The sequence below is a fragment of the Pteronotus mesoamericanus genome, unplaced genomic scaffold (genome assembly GCF_021234165.1).
Source record: "Pteronotus mesoamericanus isolate MK-2021 breed Mesoamerican mustached bat unplaced genomic scaffold, CSHL_Meso_final contig_347, whole genome shotgun sequence".
Classification (NCBI taxonomy): domain Eukaryota; kingdom Metazoa; phylum Chordata; class Mammalia; order Chiroptera; family Mormoopidae; genus Pteronotus; species Pteronotus mesoamericanus.
The window spans coordinates 526,883-546,146 of NW_026555137.1; the positions used below are offsets into that span (position 1 = coordinate 526,883).

At 68.2% G+C, this 19,264-nt stretch overlaps 2 protein-coding genes across 3 annotated transcripts; both read right to left on the reverse strand.

The window, feature by feature from the left end:
• Window positions 1-1,675: 1,675 nt before the first annotated feature.
• Window positions 1,676-5,675, reverse strand: ELF3 (E74 like ETS transcription factor 3). 2 transcript variants are annotated; one of them, XM_054576528.1, is made up of 9 exons: window positions 5,655-5,675; window positions 4,400-4,570; window positions 4,011-4,232; window positions 3,799-3,894; window positions 3,535-3,654; window positions 3,308-3,400; window positions 3,107-3,223; window positions 2,649-2,844; window positions 1,676-2,300 (listed from the first exon to the last, which is right to left on the reverse strand). In XM_054576528.1, exons 2-9 carry the CDS (start codon window positions 4,560-4,562, stop codon window positions 2,186-2,188), a joined length of 1,122 nt encoding a protein of 373 aa, XP_054432503.1. In that variant the 5' UTR covers window positions 4,563-4,570; window positions 5,655-5,675; the 3' UTR covers window positions 1,676-2,185. The 2 variants fall into 2 exon arrangements, with proteins under 2 accessions (XP_054432503.1, XP_054432502.1); XM_054576527.1 differs by lacking the exon at window positions 5,655-5,675 and adding an exon at window positions 4,940-4,988.
• Window positions 5,676-8,102: 2,427 nt separating this feature from the next.
• RNPEP (arginyl aminopeptidase) lies at window positions 8,103-19,027 on the reverse strand. Its single transcript, XM_054576522.1, has 11 exons — window positions 18,613-19,027; window positions 15,684-15,824; window positions 15,076-15,224; window positions 13,427-13,543; window positions 12,660-12,895; window positions 11,222-11,335; window positions 10,495-10,607; window positions 10,283-10,391; window positions 9,290-9,514; window positions 8,770-8,912; window positions 8,103-8,449 (listed from the first exon to the last, which is right to left on the reverse strand). Exons 1-11 carry the CDS (start codon window positions 19,021-19,023, stop codon window positions 8,291-8,293), a joined length of 1,917 nt encoding a protein of 638 aa, XP_054432497.1. The 5' UTR covers window positions 19,024-19,027; the 3' UTR covers window positions 8,103-8,290.
• Between the last annotated feature and the right edge of the window lie 237 nt (window positions 19,028-19,264).

The following is a 19,264-nucleotide window of genomic DNA, read 5'->3' on the forward strand; positions in this document are numbered from 1 at the left end:
CTCCTGAGCTGGTGACAGTTGGGAGTGAGGGTGGCCGACACCCAACAGAGCGGGTGTCCCGGACGGGGTGTGAAGAGCCAGCCCAGGGGCGTGTGCCGGCTCTGCTGGGTCGTGCAGGGCAATGCCAGGCGAAGACACCTTGAGGCAGGAACAGGTGCCCCTGGGGGGAGCCAAGGACACCCCGCCCCCCCCACGCTGCCGGGCGGCCCAGGTCCCCGGCTGGGCGGAGGCCGCAGCACGGCCCGCACCTGGAGGCAGGAGTCCTGGGCTCCAGCGCCTCTTTACCCGCCAGGCGACCTTGGGCCAGCCCCCCAGGGACGCGGGTCCTCCCCATCTACTCCGAGGCCGTGGTGTAGACCCAAAGCGATAACAAGGCGAGGGAAGCAGCTCATAAACTGCAACAGGACGAAGGTCGCGGGGGAGCGGGGCGGGGCCTCCCTCGGGCCGAGGACAAGGGGGCCGGGCCTCCTCCCGGCTCCCTCGCCTTCTGGCTGGTGCCCCTTCGGGCAGAAGACCGGGGATGGAGGCAGGCAGAGCAGTGCTGCGCTGGGTCCCCAAGCTCCTCCTCCGGTCCAGGCAACAGGGGTGCATGACCCCTGTAGGGGCCCCCCAGGCAACATGGGTGCAAAAATCAGCTCGGTGCCAGCATGAGGGGTCTTCACCAGACGAGGCCACGCTGCCACAGGGCCCCCCGGAAGGGGCCTGGCCGGCCTGTGAGCCGCGGTGTCTGCGCCCGCGCCCGTCACCTCTGCAGCCGGCCGCACGCTTCAGAGGGACGCGCTTCAGAACGCCTTCCCGGCGGCCGCCGGGCACTCGTTCTACGGCCGCTGCTCCGCCCAGCCGGCTTCCCCACTGCCCTGCCTGTCCTTGTTTCTGCAGAGCAAGCCCCTCGCCGCCACCTCCCCCGCCCCCCGACACACTCGCTCTCCGAAGGGCCCTTCCTTCCCCCCATCCCTGCGGCAAATGAGCTGGTATTTCTAAGACGACGACATTTCAGAGTTCCAAAATCTGACGCCTCAGACCTCTGGGACCTCCCCCTGGCAGCCGTTCCTCGCAAGGAAGCTACGTGCAGGGAGGAGCCCGGTGCACGGCCTGGGGCCCTGCTGAGCAGGAGGCCGCAGCCCCGGGCAGCTGCCGGGGCACAGAGCTCAGCCTGCCTGGCCTGGGCAGGTCCCGCAGCCGAGCCTCACCTTCCGCATCTGTGCCGCCGCGTCGCGGGAGGGCGGTCGAGGCTCCCGAAAGGCCAGCCCCTCCTGTCCCTCGGCCTCCAGTGTCCTCTCCCTTGTGCTTGCTTCTCCCTCCGCAAGATCGTCACTCTGATTCCGCACCGGATGACAAGGACAGATCGTAGCTCAGACACTCTGCTCACGGCCAGCGTGGCCAGAGGGCAGGAGTGCCTCTTCCACAGGCCAGACATGCGCCCTGGACTCTCCCGGGCGGGCTCTGGGTTGCGTCGGCCGCAGCTGGGCCTGCGGGGTCACGCGCCCGCAGGCGTGGCGCTGCGTAGCCCCTTCTGCCCCACCTCTGGCCTGCAGGCTGACCCACAGACCCCGGGCCCCACCCGCACCCTGGCCTTATCGAACGCACCCTGGTCTTATCCGAACACCGCGTGTCAGGGAGCTAAGACAAAGGTTACAAACAGCCCAGGCGGCACTTTATTGGAGGTCTCTGCCTCCATTCGGGAGAAGGAGCCGGAGCCCCACCCTGAGAGCCCAGCACCCTCGCCGCTGCGGGTCTGAGCACACTCAGGGGCCTGTCTTAGAAAAAATAGATCTCTATGTACATCTGACATACGTATAGCACATAAATTAGGGAGTGCTCTGACCCCCGCCTGCGGAGCCTGAGCTTGGGAGTGGGGAGGGGGGCGGAAGCCAGTCCAGAACCAAGGCACAGGGCCCTGTCCCCTCGCTCACGGGTCCGGGCCTCCCCCGCCTCCCAGCCACCGTCCGGGTGCCCGCAGGATGAGGGTGGCCGCAGCCAGGGTCTGGGTCGGGCACCAGAAGGCACCAGGAGCCACATGTGGAGCATCGTCGGTGGACCAGTCACTCTCAGCCCTGGGCTTGTAGTTCCACGGAGAGGCGGCTGGGGAGACCCCAGAGCCTCGGCTGCCTCTGCAGCACAGCGGTCCACGCGATAGGGGCCACTGGCCTCAAGTCCATGTGTCCGTCTCGGCCCCCGTGGCCCCTCAGTTCCGACTCCCGGCCACCTCCTCCTCCTTCCAGCCACTGGAGTTTTTGCCGAACTTGTAGACAAGCCGCCGGCCGTCCACGCGCTCCAGGATCTCCCGCTTGTAGTAGTACCTGCGCAGACGCGGGGTCAGAGGGGCCCGGCTGCCCGTCCGCAGGGGGCCGGACCCCACTGCGTTCTGGCCCTGCCAGCCTGAGCCTGACTCGCCTTCTGGCCTAGACCTGCGCCCCAGGGACCGCCTGCCTCTGCTCCTCTGTACCTATGGCTGCGGCCGGGGCCTTGTCATGAAACCACACGATTTCAGGGCTGGAAGGGACCATGCCAATAATGAAGCAGTTTGTTTGTTTCCGCAGAGGCAGGTGCAGGACGTGCTAAGAAGCGGCCCCTCTGCCCCAGGGAGGTGTCGTCAGAGGAGCCAGCACCTGCGGCGCCCGCGCCCTCAGGCCGCGCCTGACGCTCACCTCATGGCCCTGCTCAGCTTCTCGTAGGTCATGCTGCTGTTCTTCTTCTTCTGGCCCCACAGCTGCGCCACGGCCTCGGAGCGCAGGAACTTGAACACGCCCTCCTGCCGGTTCTCCCACTTCATCAGGCCCTCGTTCAGCTCGGGGTGGATGAGGATGTCCCGGATGAACTCCCACAGGTGGGTGCCTCTGGGGGCTGCGGGGTCAGGCGTCAGCAGCAGCCAGCGCGCCGTCCCTCGGCGCCCCCCGCCCCCCGCCGGCCAGCGCCCGCGGAGCTGCCCCCCGATGGGAGCCCGGGAGGCCCGGGAACAACTGACAGGCTCCCAGCTGGGGGGCCACAGCTAGGGAGCCAACACGCCCACGGCAGGCGACCGTCAGCACGGAGGGACGCCGCAGCCTCCGCCGCCCCCCCCGGCGTGCGCCCGCCCCGCGCCCCCCGCGCCCGGCCCGGTGCCCACCGTGCTTGCTCTTCCTGCCCTCCAGGCTGTCCCGAGACTCCCGGCTCAGCTTCCGCGGCCGGCCCCGTTTCCGCTTCCCGTGCTTGGGGTCCTCCTTCTGGTAGTCAGGGAAGCCGTCTGCGGGGCGGGGGGCGGTCAGCAGAGCGAGGGGCGGGGGGCGGGGAGGCAGCGCCCCTGCCCCGACGCCCACCCTCCGCTCACCCCTGGGGAAGAGCTTGCTGTCCGACGGGTCGAGGTCCACGTCGCTGCCCCCGGAGGAGTCCGAGCACGGGGAGCTCTGAGAAGCGCCGGTCCCTGGGGAGGCAGGCCCCGGTGAGTCCCTCCAGCCCGCGCCCCAGCCCACCACGGGCCGCCGGCCAGCTCCACGCCCCCTGGAGCGCGGGGCCGAGGGCTCGGGGTCCCGGGGTGATGGGGAGGCGAGCCCTCACCTGCGGTGGAGACGTCGGAGCAGCCGGGAGACGGGGCTCCTGCGCCATAGCCGCCCAGGCGGTAGGGGCTGGGCTGCCGCCTGTCCTCGGGCACCTCGGGGCCGAAGGGGCTTCCCTGGTCTGGGAGAGGAGGCGAGCGCTCAGACAGGGCCCCGAGGACGGGGCGGGGGCGGGGGGTCACCCAGACATGTGACGGTTGACCTGCTGCCCTTCCTCGCTAGGGAGACGGGCGGGGGTGCAGGGAGGGCATGGGTGCTCGCTCACCAAAGGGGCCCGGGTCCCCCAGGGTCTCCTGGAACGACATGCTGTCCTGCTCCAGCAGGTCAATGATCCAGCTCAGCTCGTCGGAAAAGCTGGAAGCTGAGGGGGAAGCAGGGGTCAGCGCCACGGCCTGGGGCCCCAGCCCTTCCCGGACCTGCGGACCCCTGGACCAGCCCCTTACGGAGTGGGGCCCCGGGCGCAGGGGCGGCACTCACTGAGGTCCCACAGCTGGGCGTAGAGCTGGTCGCCCAGCGGCCCGAAGACCCCGCGCAGCTCCTCGGGCGCACAGCGGCAGAGCGTGGCCCCGTCCATGTCGCAGCGCGAGAAGTCGATGGTGCTGGCGTCAAACTTGTTTTTCTCCACCTGGTAGCTGATCCAGTCCAGCACCTGGGCCTTGGACCAGAACTGGGGCTGCTCCCTCGACCAGCTGGCCTTCTCTGGAGGGGGCCGGGCACAGCGGAGGGTCAGCGGCAAGCCCCCGGGACGAGGCCGACCGCCCTGCACCCCGCGCCCCGCGCCTCGGCCGCGCGCGCCCCCTCCCAGGCCTCGTCCCCCAACCCCCAGCTGCCCCCGCTCTCCAGGCACCCCTCCCTGCCAGACCCACCTGGGCCCTCCGGCAGCATCTGGGCGTCGCTCCGGGACAGCGTGAGGTCATCGGCCCCAAAGGGGGCAGCGGGGGGCACAGAGGCCAGCGCGGGGTCCTCAGGGCTGTACATTGTGCTGAAGTAGTTGCTGAACACGTTGCTGATCTCGCAGGTCGCAGCCATGAGGCGACCTGGCGGGGGGGGGGGGCAGTGCTGGTGAAGGGCCTGCCTGCCCCTGCCCTGCAGGAGCCCTCGCCCTGAGGCTTGGCGGGCGCGGCCGGGGCACGAAGGCCCCCATCTCTCCCGAGCCCCCGCCTTCAAGACAGGCTGTGCTCTGAGAGCCCCATGGGGCGCCTGGCGTCCTGCCGGCTCCCTCCTCGGGACCAGGTCCTGGCGTGCGGCTGGCAGAGCCCCGGCCACCCCGTCCCTCCCGGGGGTGGTCCCCGGCTCTCGGACCCTCCAGACACGTCCCGTCCCCGCACCCTCCTGCGGGGTGCCACGCCCGCACCACCCCCATTTCCCCAGCCCAGGCCGGGGACCACGACAGGTGGGGGACCTACCGAAGGGGTGATGCGGGCGTGGCAGGCACACAGGCAGGACGAAGGGACAGCAGGCGCCAGAAATGCAGGAGGCAGAGAGCTCTGGGCCAGGCGCTGCCTCCGCGGCTCCCTCCGCCCTAAATAGGCCCCCGGAGCTCCTCCCCGAGAGGCCTCCGGAGCGTAACCCGAGCTGGCGGCTCATTGGACGGAGGGGATTTCCTGGCCTTTAGACTGGGCTACGGGGCCCAGGTGATTTGCATATTTTGTGCCACTTGGCCCAGGTCCTACCTGGGGTGCTGGGAAATCAGGCCCAGCTGGTTTAATGATTGTCAGACGGCCGTCCCCCCCTGCACCCTCGAGGGCTGGGCCCAGGGTGCTCGCCTGGGCAGGTGGTGGGAGGGTCGCTGGGCGCGGGGTGTCCTGTGGTTCCCGCCACCCTCGGGCTCAGAGAACTCCTCGAGGGGGTGGGGTGGGGTGGGGTGGGGTGGGGGACGGGTCAGAGAGGGGCTGCCAAGGGGAAGGGTTCCAGGGGGAGGGTCCCAGAGGCTGCTGGCCCCAAGCGTCCGGAGATCAGGGGACAAGGGGGCTTGGTGGGTAGACCCCACCGCCAGACGGCCGGGGTTCTGGCTGGAGGGCTCTCTGGGCAGCATTCACAGGGCCTGGGTGGGACCCTGCCTGCCTGGCCCCGGGCCCCCGCGTCCCTGCGTCCCCAGCCTTCGGGCCCGCTTGCTGGCACCTGCTTCGATGGCGAGGTCTTGGCGTTCCCCGCCCCTGGGGCCCCTCCAAGCGTCAGGGAGGCTGCAGCCCCTCTGGACGGGCCGGGCTCCCCGCAGCCCGCCCTCCGCGCCTGCGGTGCGGGAGGCGCAGGACTCCGCAGGCTGTGTTTACCGCTCCGTCTGGTCTACCTGGTCTCCCACCCCTTCGCCGCGCTCCGGCCGCGCACCTGCGCTCTCTGCTGCCCCCTAGTGGTCAGCGAGCGACCGCCTGCGTTCTTCACGCAAGAGGGCGGGGAGGGGGGTGGTGTCCGCGTCCCATTTCCCATAGGCTCCGTGGTCCCCACGAACCCCTGCACGCAGCTCCGGTCGTCCCCCTCTGCAGACGGGAAGTGGCAGCCCGGAGCCCGGGCCGCCCGCGGCGAGTTACGTGGTGGGGCCAGGACGCACCTGCCTCAGCCCCGGGGGGCCGAGTGGCGTCCTCGCGCCTCTGGGCGTCTCTGGGGCTCGGCCCTGAGCACAGGGCCGGCCCTGCAGACCCCACGAGACCCCGAGAGGGGCGGCGGGGGCAGGAGGCCTGTTCTCTGGTTTCTCCCCGCTCTGTGGCACCTCAGTTTCCCCGCCTGTAAAAGCCGGGCGGTTTGGACTAAGCCATCCTTGAGGTCTCTTCCAGGTCCTAGGATGGAGGCCGCAAGGCCCGGTCTCCCTGCCCCCTCAGTCAGGGCCCTGGCCCGGCCCCTCGTGGCCAAGGGCAGCCTCGGAGGGTGACGTCGCTCGGCAGGGAGGTGTCGGCACCCCCAGAGCCGCCCCAGCCCTGCAGCCCGAGGCTGAGGGTCCGGCTGCGACCTGCTTCCCAGCCTCCCTGGGCTGGGAGCTCTGGGTGCCCAGGGGCAGGGAGGGTCTGCTCCCTCCACGGGCCCTGGGTTTTCCCAGCCCTGCGGGGCCTCCCCCACGGAGCCCGGGGCGAGGTACAGCCTCCACCCAGCCACCCGGCCTGGAATGTGGGAGAACCGGCTCCCAGCCCCTGCCTGGGACTGCTCACGTGCTCCGCGCACTGAGGGCAGAAGGACAGAGGGGACAAGACGTGTGTCAGCGCCCTTGCCTTCAAGGGGCTTCACCGGGGAAGCGGCCGAGGGCAGCGAGCCCACCAGCGGGCGCCTGACCGCCGAGCATCAGGCCTTCACCGCCGGGGCTACGCGGCCGCGTGGGAGGCTGGAGGCCGGTCAGTGCCCTGGAGGGCAGGTCAGGCAGCACTGCCGGGATGGGGGCCGCACCCGCACAGCCTCCTCCGAGGACAGAGCCCGTCGGGAGCGCTGTTCCCGGCCCGGACCGGGCAGGCACAGCCAGGGGACCGGGGCAGCCAGCGTGCGGGCGGCAGGGGGCACCCCTCGGGGGCCCCGCTGTGGCCAGGAGGCACGGGAGTCACAGCGGCTGTGGAAGAGCTTCCGTGACCCGGAACGACGGCCCCCCGCCCCCCCGGGGGCTCCAGGGCTTTGCACAAATGAAGATCGAGCCCCGCTCTCCAGGCCAGTGAGCGGCACCCCAGAGCGGGGCAGGGGGTGCCTGGACAGCCCCGCCTCCAGCACGCGCCCTGGGGAGACCCCGGGCCCTCGGCAGCCCGCTGCAGGACGCGGCCACACTGCGCGCTTGCTTTCGCTGGGAGGACAGGCCTGCGAGGCGCTGGGCTGTGCTCTGCCCCAGGCCGGGGGTCCTGGGCGGGGGGCCAGGGCCGAGGAAGGCGCCACGATCGGGGTCGGAGCAGGCGCGGCCTGGGCGCCCTGTATGTGAGGAGGCGGCTCACGTGTGTTGAACACTTTTTTAAATGTATTTTATTGGTTAGGCTGTTACAGTCGTCCCAGTTTTTCCCCCTGCGCCCTGCTCCGCTGGAGTGTTTCTTTGCGCCCTGTCCTCATCCCGCACCGTGGACTACTCAGCGAACGTGTCCACGGCTTCGGCCCCCACGCTGAAGCCAGGAGGGAGCTCGGCGCCGCGTTCTGAACAGACTGCCGCTTCCCGCGCCCTTCGGTGCCCAGGTTCAGAGGCCGCGGAGGCCTGGTGCACGGAGAAGGCTCCGGAGAGACAGAGGCGTTGCCGCCCGGAGGGGATGGGGAGGGGAGCGTGGGGGTGGGGAGGGAGGGCCCAGCCCTCCTGGACGCGCGGGGGCCAGCACCCGCCGCGCTCGGCCTGTGCTCGCTGGGACCCGCGCCTCCCGCAGCCCGGAGCTCCCTAAGGACAGAGGGTCCCCGGTGACCGTCCCAGGACATGTGCTCGAGGGGATGCCCAGGGAAAGAAGGTCCACAACGCTAAGTCGGACACTTTTCAGGTAAAAAGATTTATTGAAATAAAGATCGAACCTGAGTAGAAAGCTCCCGGGATGCAGCTGCTGGCACAGCCCCGCGCCCCTTGGCCGGAAAAGCGCAGGGCTCTGTGCCCCTCCCCCAGCACGCGTGGGAGGGGGGCCCTGCCCCACGGAGCCTGCCCTGAGGGCCTAGGGGTGGGGGTCTCTGCTCTCGGGGTCCAGGGGGTTCCTGCGAGTCACGGACACCACATGGAGGACAGACCCTCCAAGGGACACACACTTGCTTGGGGAGTGGAGTGGAGAGCTGGCATGTGGACCGACGGTCCAAGGAGCGGCCCAGGCCCCCCCGCGGACGGGCTTCTAGGTGCATGAGGCCGCCATGATCTGCTGGACGTAGCGGACGACGTTGCTGTGCAGCTGTGCGGCAGTGGCCGCGAAGGTCTCCTCCGCGAGGGCCCGGGCCGCTGGGCTGCCGGCCACCATCGCGTGGTACAGCGGGAGGGTGTACTTCTGCTTCCCCTGCAGGAGACGCACGCGGCCCATTCAGTCCCCCGGGGTCCGTCCCGGGGGCGGGGGAGGCGCCCCGAGGCCCCCCGCCAGGTGCCGGTGCCGCCCCCAACCCAGGGCAGGACAGGGACGCACACCCAACGCGCCCGGCGGCTCCACACGATCGGGAAGCCATCGGCGGTCGGCCCCCTGGTGCCCACAGGCCACAGAGGCTCCGCGCAAGGTCCGATGGCAGACGCCGGCCCGGGACCCCAGCAGGCACCCAGGCGAGTCCTCGCGTCCCCGGGACCCGGGACCCCGAGCGCGGCCTGGGGGCGCGGAGGGACGCCCACCTGGCTCTGCAGGAAGCCCTTCACTTTCCAGAAGTCCTCCTGGTGGTCGTTCTTGAGGACGACCTGGCCCCAGCGCAGCCGCAGCTCCGCGTTGTGGGCGCCTGAGATCTTGGGGTACGTCTCTCCCAGCTTCTTCACGTTCCCTGGGAAAGAAATGGGTTATCTGGCTGAAGAACTTTTTATTTTTCAACGGCAGCTGACACGCATCACCTTCCTTTCAGGAGCACGGCCCGGCAATCACACATTTGACGCAGACCAACAGACGCGGGAGCTGGGAGCGGCCGGCAGGGCCAGGGGACGGGGGTGGTGCCAGGCTCACGGCCCCCCCCGCCGCGCCCCCACGTGCCACCTCCGTCCCTCGCGAGGCATCGGGTCCATGGCCGCCCTCCCGGAGCCCTGGCCATCGCCCAGGGCACGTGTCCCGCTTCTTTCTCCGGGTCCCCCCAGCCTGGCACAGGGCTGTGCACCCAGGAGCCACACACGCCCAGCGGGACGCGGGGGTTACACCGCGTTCTCTCACCGGGCGGCAGGGGGGATTTCTGGAGGAGCTTGTCCAGGAAGTACACGAGCTGGTAGGTCTTCCAGGAGGAGATGTCTACAGCCTCGATGGCCTTCAGGTCCGGCTCCTCGGCCACCCACAGCTGGGCCAGCTCTTCCGCCGGCTTCATGAGCGAGTCCCCGGGGGACAGGTCCGGGAGGTACGGGGGCCAGCCCGGGGTATTCAGCCATCGGTCAAACTCAAAACCTGGGAAGAAGGCGCCTTCAGAGCCTCAGCAGCGCCCTGAGGCCTCTGCCCCCGACTTCCTGTCTCCGCCAAGTCCCACCAGCCTTGCACCCAGTGCCCGGAATCCACAAGGTCCCTCACGAGACATACAGACTGCGGCGGTCGGACAGCAGAGCCGCCGCTCCCAGTGAGCGCGGCCTGCTCCCTGTCAACAGCGGGCGGTCTCAGCCAGGTGGACAGGAGCGACCGCAGCCCGGGGCCCTGGCTCCACGGTCCGACCCAGCCACAGTGGCCGCCAGCTGGACGCCGGGGCTCGGCGCCTCCCCGCCCTGCACCTCTGCTCCATGCTGAGCAGGAGCAGCACCTATGCGCATCAGGAGCCAGGGCGCGGCCGGCCACCGCCCCTCGCTCTCTCAGCGACGGGGGCTCGCAGCCTCAGAACGCGGCCCGCGAGCCGGAGCCCTCGCGGCCAGGGAGGCTGCCCCCACCAAACCCGCACAGGTGACTCAGGGCTGGCGGCACGGAGGGGCGGTGCCCAGCGGGCCCTCGTCCCTGAAGGCGCAGGCTCCACTCTCCCGCACAGCAAGGAGGCGGCTCTGTGCTCCGGGGCAGGGCCGTGGCCTCCAGGCTGTGAGCCCGGGGTCCGGGCCCAAGGAAGCCGAGGAGGGTGAGGGCGGAGGCAGCGTTCTGTGGCCCGGTCCTGGGCCTGCTCCCAAGAGCCACCTGCTGGGGGACTTGGCCGCAGCGTCCCCCGGCCCCGGCTCGGCCCCCAGCGGCCCCTCTGCTCACCTGGAATGGAGTCCACTTTCCTTTGCTTCAGCTCGGGGAAGTACTCCAGGTAGAAGTCCAGGAGGTCTTCCGCCAAGATACTCTGGAACTTAAACTCACTGACATAGGCCTGCGAGGGGAGGTCTTCTCAGCGGGTGGCCCAGGGGCGGACGCCCTGCCCTGAGCTCTGCCACCCCGGCCCCGCCCCTCTCGCCCGTCCGAGCAGACGCTACCTTGAGAAACGCGTCAAACTGATCCTGATCGCCCACCAAGTGGGCCAGGTAGGAGACGAAGCAGAAGCCCTTCTCGTAGGGGGTCTCGTTGTAGGTGTCGTCCGGGTCCACGCCTGGCAGAGGACAGCAGACACTCGTCACCTCCGCGTGGCGCTCAGGCTCAGAGGCACCGGGTGACCACCGGAGGCCAGCTCGGCCGCCCCGGCCTCCCTCGGGGCCCTCAGAGGGGACCAGATGGGACGACGAGGCGCCAGCGCTCCGAGCCCCTCGCGCGGGCACAGGCTCGGCCTCTCCAGCCCGCGGCCACCGCGCACGCTGCCCGCCCGCCCCTCCCAGGACCCGGGCGTCGCAAGATGTCCTGGCCTCAAACAAGTCCCGTGTCTACGGGAAGTTCGTCCTCACAGCCCGCGGCCCCGAGGGCCGTGACCTTCAGGTCCGCATGGGGCCGGGGTCAGTCCCACGTGGCGCTGAGGGGACTTGGAGGTGAGAGAGGCACAGGGTGCGGGGAGCCACCCGACGGCTGGGCGCCCACTCAGGCCCCCGCAAGGTGAGGCTGGCGCCCAGTCCAGGAGCGCAGAGCAGCGGGCTGTCCCCGAAGACACGCAGCGCCGGGCGGACTGCGGCCTGGCTGCCGGCTTGGGTCCGCTCCGCCCCCCAGGGGTGCCCCCGAGCCCACCGCCCGCCGCGCACGTTGGGGGCAGGGGTGCCCGCCACAGGAGCCTCGAACCTGGCTCAATCTTCACGCGGAGCTTGTTCAGTGGGTTTTCCTCGCCGGTGACGTCCAGGTGCTGGCGCAGCAGGGCCCGCCCGGTGGCGGCTTCCAGGCAGGCATAGGCAGCCCCTGGGCAGGAGGACACCAGAGGCCCCGGGAAGGACGGTCAGCACCTCAAGCGCGCCGTCCGGGAGGCAGCGCCCCCTGGTGGCCACCAGGAGAATGACGGCAGGCACCCGCGCCCAGGAGCCGCCCCTTGTCCTCGGACACGTTCCTGCCCCATCAAGGCGTTTGTATTTTCAGAGACAGTACCTGGATCATCCATGAAAACTATCTTCACCTGACTCTACCCGTCTGATAAGAGAAACTGTCACCCCAAGTGTTTGTAAGGGCTCCACGCCTCCTGGCTCCGGAAGTGACTGCGGGAAGGGCAGGCAGCAGGGGCAGCAGGAAGGGCGGCGTGGGCCCTGGGCTCGTCCCTCACCCCTCCCTGCCTCCGCTTCTCGCCTGCACAGCACAGCGGCCACAGGGCCTACAAGGGCCTGCAGGGTCCCGCTGGCTACGAACTCACACGTGGCCCCTGCTGCCTATAACCTGGGAGGGAGCGTCAGGTCGCACAGACCCCGTGCGGGGCAGCGGACAGCATGCGCAGAAGCCCTTGCAGATGCTCAGATGCACGAGTTATGTCTCCGGGAAGTTATCTTTATGGAAAGCTGAAGTGTGCGTGCACACGTATATGCAGAGATGTTCATAAACATTCTATTTCCCTGGGGAACAGAAACATCATCTCTCACAGTGAAGGCGGAATGAACTCGGAAACATCCACCTACGCAGATGCAGAAAGAAGCTCGGTGACGCGGGAAAAGCTCCCGCTGATGGAGCTGAAAGCTGAGACTGAGGACTCACCCCCCGAAAACCATGAGAGGGCCCCCCGCGCGTCTCTGAACAGAGAGGTGGCAGGGGAACAGTCCCTGTGCCCCGCAGGTGCACCAGAGCAGACTCCGACCGGAGAAATAAGAAACAGGAAACACTGTCTTTTAAAGCGCCTGGCACGGGGCGGGGGGTTTCTGTGACGAGGCCGCCGGGAGGGCGTCTTACACGCACGCCTGGGCGCAATTCGAGGGCCCGCTCACCCACTCCGGGCCGGGCGCAGCCCCCTCCTCTGAGTCAGGGTGCCCCGCCCCCCTCGACAGGCCGCTGCGGAGCTGCTAACGGGGGAGTTTTTCTCGACACGCCCGGTGCGACGCTGGGGCATGAGTGTGCGGGCACCAGCAGTGATTTTAATGACGGACGATCCACCCAGAAAGCAGACCAGCCTCCCAGGCGGAGAGCCGGGGGCCGGTTCCCCCAGAGCAGCAGGCGCGGCTGCAGCCCCGCCTGGGAACCCCCCGCCCCGCCCCGTGCGCCGCTGCCTCCTCCGTCCCCCCCGCCCCGAGGACCCCGCAGCCCTCACCGAACAGGACCGTGGAGACCCGCCTCTGGGCATACATGGTGAAGCCTTCATTGAGCCAGAACTCGCTCCAGTTGGCGTTGGTGACCAGGTTCCCAAACCAGCTGTGGGAGATCTCGTGGATGATGACGTCTGCCAAGGAACGGTCCCCGGCCAGCAGGCAGGGTGTGACGAAGGTCAGGCAAGGGTTCTCCATCCCTCCGAACGGGAAGGATGGCGGCATGAAGAGCACGTCATACCTGGGGGAGGCGCGAGGTCACAGGCCGGCTCGGCCCCACCCCCGGCCCCACCCAGAGATGCGGGCACTGGACGGGCAGCCAAAGACCTGGCGGCCGGTGCTGAGGGGTCGCCAGGTGCCTCCGTCCCAGCCAACCCGCTGGGACTCCCTCCCCCTGGTTTGCTCTCCAAAACCCCCGTCCCCTGCTCTGCGTCCAAACGGCAGAGGCGGCCACTGGGGCCCACACAGAGTTGATGGAGACGTTTCTCCAAGGAGCCCACAGTCCGAAAACGCCACAGAGACCTGGGGGTGCGGCAGTGTCTGGCACCCAGAGGTGACTCAGCGAAGGTCCCGACCTCCCAGCTCAGCAGCCACCGGGCCAATTTCATCACTTCAGCAACTGCCACCGGGTCCCCCCTCAGCCCCAGGGAACTGGGCCCGTGCACGCCCCCCTCGGCCCCCGAGACAGGGGAGCTTCACTCAGGGAGGCGGGGGCGGGGGGGGGGGGCGGGAGACAAGGACCCAGGGACGTTACAGGCCGCGCGCGCCGCACCTGCCCCAAACGTAGGGTCCGAAAAGGCTCTCCCCCGTGGCCAGGAACTCCTCTATCACACCGTCGTACTCCTGCCTGGCAGCCTCGATCAGGCACGGCTCGGCCCACACCCGGCTCCTGGGGACCGGCACACAGACAAGGCTGTTCGTTCACAGGCCGCCGGGCCCGAGAGCCCCGGAGACAAGCGGCCTCAGTCTCCTGCTGGAGCCGAACGAATGGGACAGCGTGGCCGGGAGACACAAGGCCGGTCCCCGGGCGAGGACCGCGGGGAGGGGGGGACACAAGCAGGGCTGGGGGGTGCGGGGGACGAGGGACGAGGCTGCGCGGCGAGGCCTCAGGTCCCGCACGGGTCTGCGTTGCGTTTACGGGTATGAGGGACGGGAGCAGGTGAGGGCGGGGTGCCGCCACCGTCACACATCGGAGGGGTGACCAATGCTCGGCAGGGAGGAGACCGGGCTGTCCGCTCGCAGTGAGGGCTGGAGTTGGGGCAGGAAATGCACAGGACAGAGGCGTCCGAAGAGGTGGAGGAGAATGCGACAGGGACAGACAGAGGGGCCAGGCGGCAGGCAGGGCGCAGCCCAGGCCCGTGTCGGCTTATTTTCATTTCGCCTACTCCCCAGGGAACCAGGCCCGCGGGGGGCAGCGCGCGGTTCCCAGACGTCCCTGTCCCACAGCCGGGGATGGAGGGGGAGGGGAGTCAGGGGCGGGCGGGGACCGGGGCGGCTGTGCAGGTGACTGGCCGCACCCCCGGCCAGGCCAGGAGATCACGCCAGGGGAGGGGAGGTCACGCCAGGGGAGGGGAGGCAGGGAGGTCGGCAGGGCGGGGTCAGCTGTTTCAAGTTTCTGACAGGTCACAGGTCACAGTAAGGCCTGGCCTTCACTATCCACACTCCCGTCAGCTGCAAAGGTGACATTCCTTTGGTTGCCTTCCCTATCAGGGAGACAGCCCTTCCTGGAAGGGTGGCACCTTGTCCCACGGGGGCGGCTACTCTGAGTGTGTGCGGGACACAGACGCCCACAGGGTCCCACCGACTGTCCCCCAAGACCCTGGTGGGGAGACCGGTGATCCCGGCAGGGCTGGGCACCAGCGCTGAGGCCTGAGGCAGGTGACTGGCCCTGCCCGGCACCCCGCCGCCTCCAGGAACCGAGAGCAGGGCCAGAAATAGAGTCGGATGAAGGGCCAGCAACGGAGCCGGGGCCGCGCCCAAGCGCTGCCGTCCACCTTGACCCCGGCCGGGAGGAAGCTGCTCCGGCAGGCAGCGGGGCGGCCAGGAAGAGCCCGCGGCCCTGGCGGCGCTCTCGGGAAACCTCCCCAGGCCCGCGGCCGCCTCCCAACCACCCCACGTCCCGCCGCTCTCTGTGCCGCAGGTGCCTGCCTCTCGAAGGAAGCGCTGAGGTCACCTCCTCTGTTTCAGGAATCGAGTGTTGGAGGAAACAGGGAGGCAGCAGAGAGATAAGAAAGTGAATACAGTTGCCAGAAGGGAACTGAGAACACACAGAGGCTATAAAGATCAATCTTTAGACCTGCAGCCTAAGCCCCGCCCCGCTCCCCGGGGACCCGGGCGGGGCTGCCGACCCAGGGCCCAGGCTCCGTCCGCAGCAGCCCGGGTCAGGGACCGCCAGCCGGGCCTGCGGGGCCTTGCGCCTACCTGGGTCCCACCTCCGCGGAGGCCAGGTCTCCGATGGCCAGAGCAACGAGGTAGGAGGGGATGGGGTGGCTCATGTGGAAGAAGAACTGGTTTGGCCCCCGCGTCTCCCAGGTGTCTGCAGACATCACAGCCGTGAAGCCATCCGGGACCTGACAGCAGAGAAAGCTGAGGCGGCTTTGCCGGGGACCCGCCAGGCCTGAGCTCGGGCAGCAGGAGGACCAGCGACCCGCCCGGGGACCGCAGCGACCCCGAGTCCACCTGGTCCCCACCTGGATTCTTGGCTGCAAGAATCCAAACCTGCGCTAAGCTGACAGGCTTTAGCACAGAGGACGTATTTATTTGCTTTTTAAACTCTCCCCCGAGGATGCATTTAGTGATTTTAGAGAAGAGAGGCAGAGGGAGGGGAGAAACACCGATCAGTCGCCCCCACACCCCGCCCAGGACCGAACCCACAGCCTGTGGCGGATGGGGCGACACTCCAACCAGTGGAGCCACCGGCCAGGCCGCGCGAGCTTCTGCAGGCAGAGGGGTTTCTCCTGGATGGATGTCACCCTTCGCCAGCCCACGGGTCCACCTTCAGCCCCAGGGAGGCTCCGCCCCTTCCCTACCTCGATCAGGGCCGAGTAGGTGCACTTGACCGCGGGCGTGTCGAAGCAGGGGAAGAAGCCGCGGTTCAGGACCGCCTGCCCCTGGGTGTAGACAAAGGGCTTCTCCTTCCCTGCAGTCTGCTCAGGGGTCAGCCAGCAGACCTGAGGGACAGGCGTGTGATTCAGAGCGGACCCCGCGCGAGCCCCGCCGGGGACGAGGGGTGGCCCCGGAAACCCAGGGTCGCCCCCACCCGCGGCGCCCCCGTTCGGCGCGGCCCCTCTGCGTGCCATGGCGTGGCATCCGCTTCACGGCGCGGACACCTCCACGGGCCCGCCCCCACAGCAGACCTGGCCTCTGAGCCTGTCGCCCCGTCCTCCTCCTCAGTGGCTTCTCACCCAACAACGGAAGCCGAGGCGGCCGCAACGGAACTTGTGAGGAGACACCGAGCAGCAGCATCTGACGGGGAGGCGTCTGTGCACTGTGCGCCCCCCGACCCACACGCGCCCTTTCAGGGTGAACACAGGTCCCGCCCTGGGCACTGGCTGCGACCCTTCGCTGGGGAGCGGAACGGTTCCAGCGAAACTCAGTTCTCGCGTGACACAGACGCAGCGTGGAGGGAGGCGGACACGCCGGCACCGAGTGTCATCCAGAGTTCAGAAAAGGCCTGAATTCCAGGAAGCTGCACAGGGGAAGCAGCGCCCTGTGGCTGGGCCTGCGAAGCCAGCAGGATTTGGAGCCCGGGCAGGAGGGAGAAGCCGGCCCGGGGCTCCACGCGGAAAGGCGTGGACGGAAGCCAGCTCTGCGCCCCGAGGCCCTGGGGCCTGGTTTAAAGAGGCCTAAGGACGCCACCTGGGAATGTGGGGTTTTTTTTGTTGGTGTTTTTGTTTTGTGTGTGTGAAAATTTCAGTGCGTCTCCTTCCAGAAAGTCCAGCAGAGATGGAAAGCGGGGGGCTGAGCAAGGTCAGAGCGGAGAAGGGAGGCCACGCCGGCGCCGGGCGGTCTCTGGCCACGCTCACGCCACGCTCCCTTGATGCGATAGGATAGAGGGGACCTACCTTGTGAAATTCCAATTTGGCCGCAAACCTACAACTGCTCTAAAAAAATAGTCTATTTCCTGAAACCCAAACCCGCAAGCCCAGCCTCGCCAAGAGAAAACATCAGGCAAATTCCCATACAGGGTGCCCCCCCATACGCCTGACCAACACGCCCTAACGCTGTCAAGGTCACCAAAAACAAGGGAGCCTGGGAAACCATCACCGGCAAGCGCAGCCTAAGGGGACACTGTGGCACCGTGGGTGGGCTCCCAGCACAGAAAAAGACACTAAGTAAAAAAAAACAAACAGAGATCTGAGGCACCTACACACCGCAGCTAATAACAACGTAACAGTATGGGGCACCGACTGGGCCAAATGTATCATATTTGTAAAAAGCTCACAGGCCAAACTGGGTGGTGGGTGTATGGAAACCACAGCTGCTCAATTTTTCTGTTAACCTAAACTGCTGTACCAACAGGGACAACTCGCCGAACCTCTCTCAGGCAGTCAGGCCCGGCACATCGTCACAGACGTTGGGCCTCAGTTCTTACTGGTCATCTTTGCTGGCTTGTTGTTCAATGACACAGAGAAAAGTGAATGAAGGAGCAGGCGGTCCACACACTAGAGACAGAGCCTGCAGCTCAGGGGAGGCCCGGCCTTCGTGGCTGCGTGGGGGCCCTCGCAGGGACGGTGGCAAGAAGAAGAAGAAGAAGAAGGACAAGTGCCCCCGCGGAGACCTTTCGGGTGCCAAGGACGGTTCTTTGCAAAGTGTGGGTCTCTACCATTAAACGAAGGCCACTGGTATTTCGTTCTGATATTTAATTTCAGGTGCCACTTTCAATAGGCAAATTCAGGGGGACTTCATTCTTCTAGTTATCCTGTTTAAGTTCTGGTTCCTGCCAGAAACCCGGAGCCAGAAAACAAGAGCAACCGCACCCGATTCCGCAAGCGCTGCTATCGCTGCGGGTTTTCCCTTTGCCAGAGAGGTCAGTTTGCGTTGCTTTGGAATTCCATTTTTAAAACAGGTGCCATCATTGGGTTCATTTATTCCCTAAGTGGAGAAGGACAGAAACGGATCTGTCCTTTGAGCCAGTTCTAAACCAAAGGCAAAGGGCTGGGCAGGTTCACCCCACTCCAGCTCCCCGCGAGCCAGCCGCTGAAAACTCACTCCCCACACACTCTCGGAAAGACCTCTCTGCCTCCACGGGGGTTTTCTGGAGCCCACAGTCCTCCGCCCCCGAGTGACTGGTGGTCACCCTCTGGTGATCCCCGTTTACCCCCACATTTGAGCTTTGAGCCTTAGCGTTCGATCGGCGGGGAGAAGGCCACGTTATTATAAAGCCTCCGACTCTCTGACCCCTGCTCTGACCTTTACTGAAACTCTTCTCTTAATCAAAACCAGGACTTCATAGAAGCCACCAAATGTAACGATCTGGGTTCAGGGCTGTGGCAGCCGGTGGCAGGAAAGGCCCAGGTCAGCAGCGGGGCCAATTCACTGGCCGCCGTAAAGCAGACGTCACCTGGACTTGGGCATCAAAGTCCCCGAGCATCAAACGCAACTTAGAAAGAGTCCGTCCTGTGCGCCCAGTCGCAGAGGACGAAGTTCCCTCCCCGCAAAAGCGGAAACCAGACGCGCAGGGTCCTGGGAGGAGCTGAAACGAGGAACAATCTGGGCAGCTGACTGCAGCTGCGGGGCGGGGGGCGGTGCGGACGGACAGGCGGGAGCGACGCAAGGGCCGGGGCGCCCAGCCCGGCGAGGACGGGCCAGGGGCAGGAGAGGGAAGCCAGGCGGCCTGCCTGGAGGAAGCGGGGGGTGGAGAGCGGAGGGCGCACGGGGCTCCGGGCCCAGCACGCGAGCGCCCTGAACCTGCCCCTCGCCCCCCGTAGGGACGCCCGGGGACCCCTCCGCACTCACCGCGGGCCCCGCGCCGACGCGGTAGGTGAGCAGCACCTGGAAGCGCTCGCCCGCCGGCCGGGGCTGCGCGAAGCGCAGGCACAGCGCGCAGCCGTAGCGCGCGAAGGGCTGCGTTTGAAAGCTCACGGGCTCGTCGGGGCCGGGCGGCTGCCCCGGGCCGGGCGGGACGCGCCGCAGCGCCACCGCGGTGACCTCCAGGCTCGGGTGCGAGTCCAGCCGCAGCTCGGCCGCGCCCGCGGGCTCCAGGCAGCGCAGCTCCAGGGTGGCCGTGCCGCTCAGCGAGCGGCTCGCGAAGTCGGCCCGCAGGTCCAGGTGCAGGTGCAGCACCTCGAAGGCGCGGAAGTTGGACGCCGAGGCCACGTCCACGGCCCGCGCCGAGTGCAGCGCCCGCGGAGCCGCGCTGCTCGCCATGGTTCCGGCCGACTGCCGGGAAGCCGGGCAGCGGGGAAGCCGGGCGCAGCCCGAGCCGGCCCCGGCCCCGGCCCCGCCCCCAGCGCAGGCCGCGCCCCCAACGCAGGCCACGCCGAGCGTGCTGCGCGCGCAAGCGGCGGGGCGGGGGTGCCCCAAGCGAGGCCCCTCCCTGTCCCCGCCCTCGAGGAGGGCCCCGCCCCACCCCCAAGTCTGAGCCGGGACCACGCCCCTGCCCGGGCAT

Coding starts and splice junctions, on each gene's coding strand:
- ELF3 (XM_054576528.1), bottom strand. CDS start 4,562: ATGGCTGCGACCTGCGAGATCAGCAACGTGTTCAGCAACTACTTCAGC. Junction 3,655..3,798: donor GGGGGACCCGGGCCCCTTTG/GTGAGCGAGCAC, acceptor CTCCTCTCCCAG/ACCAGGGAAGCCCCTTCGGC. Junction 3,224..3,307: donor CAGCAAGCTCTTCCCCAGGG/GTGAGCGGAGGG, acceptor CCCGCCCCGCAG/ACGGCTTCCCTGACTACCAG.
- RNPEP (XM_054576522.1), bottom strand. CDS start 19,023: ATGGCGAGCAGCGCGGCTCCGCGGGCGCTGCACTCGGCGCGGGCCGTG. Junction 13,544..15,075: donor TCCGCGGAGGTGGGACCCAG/GTAGGCGCAAGG, acceptor GCCGGTCCCCAG/GAGCCGGGTGTGGGCCGAGC. Junction 11,336..12,659: donor GGTCTCCACGGTCCTGTTCG/GTGAGGGCTGCG, acceptor CCTCCTGCCCAG/GGGCTGCCTATGCCTGCCTG.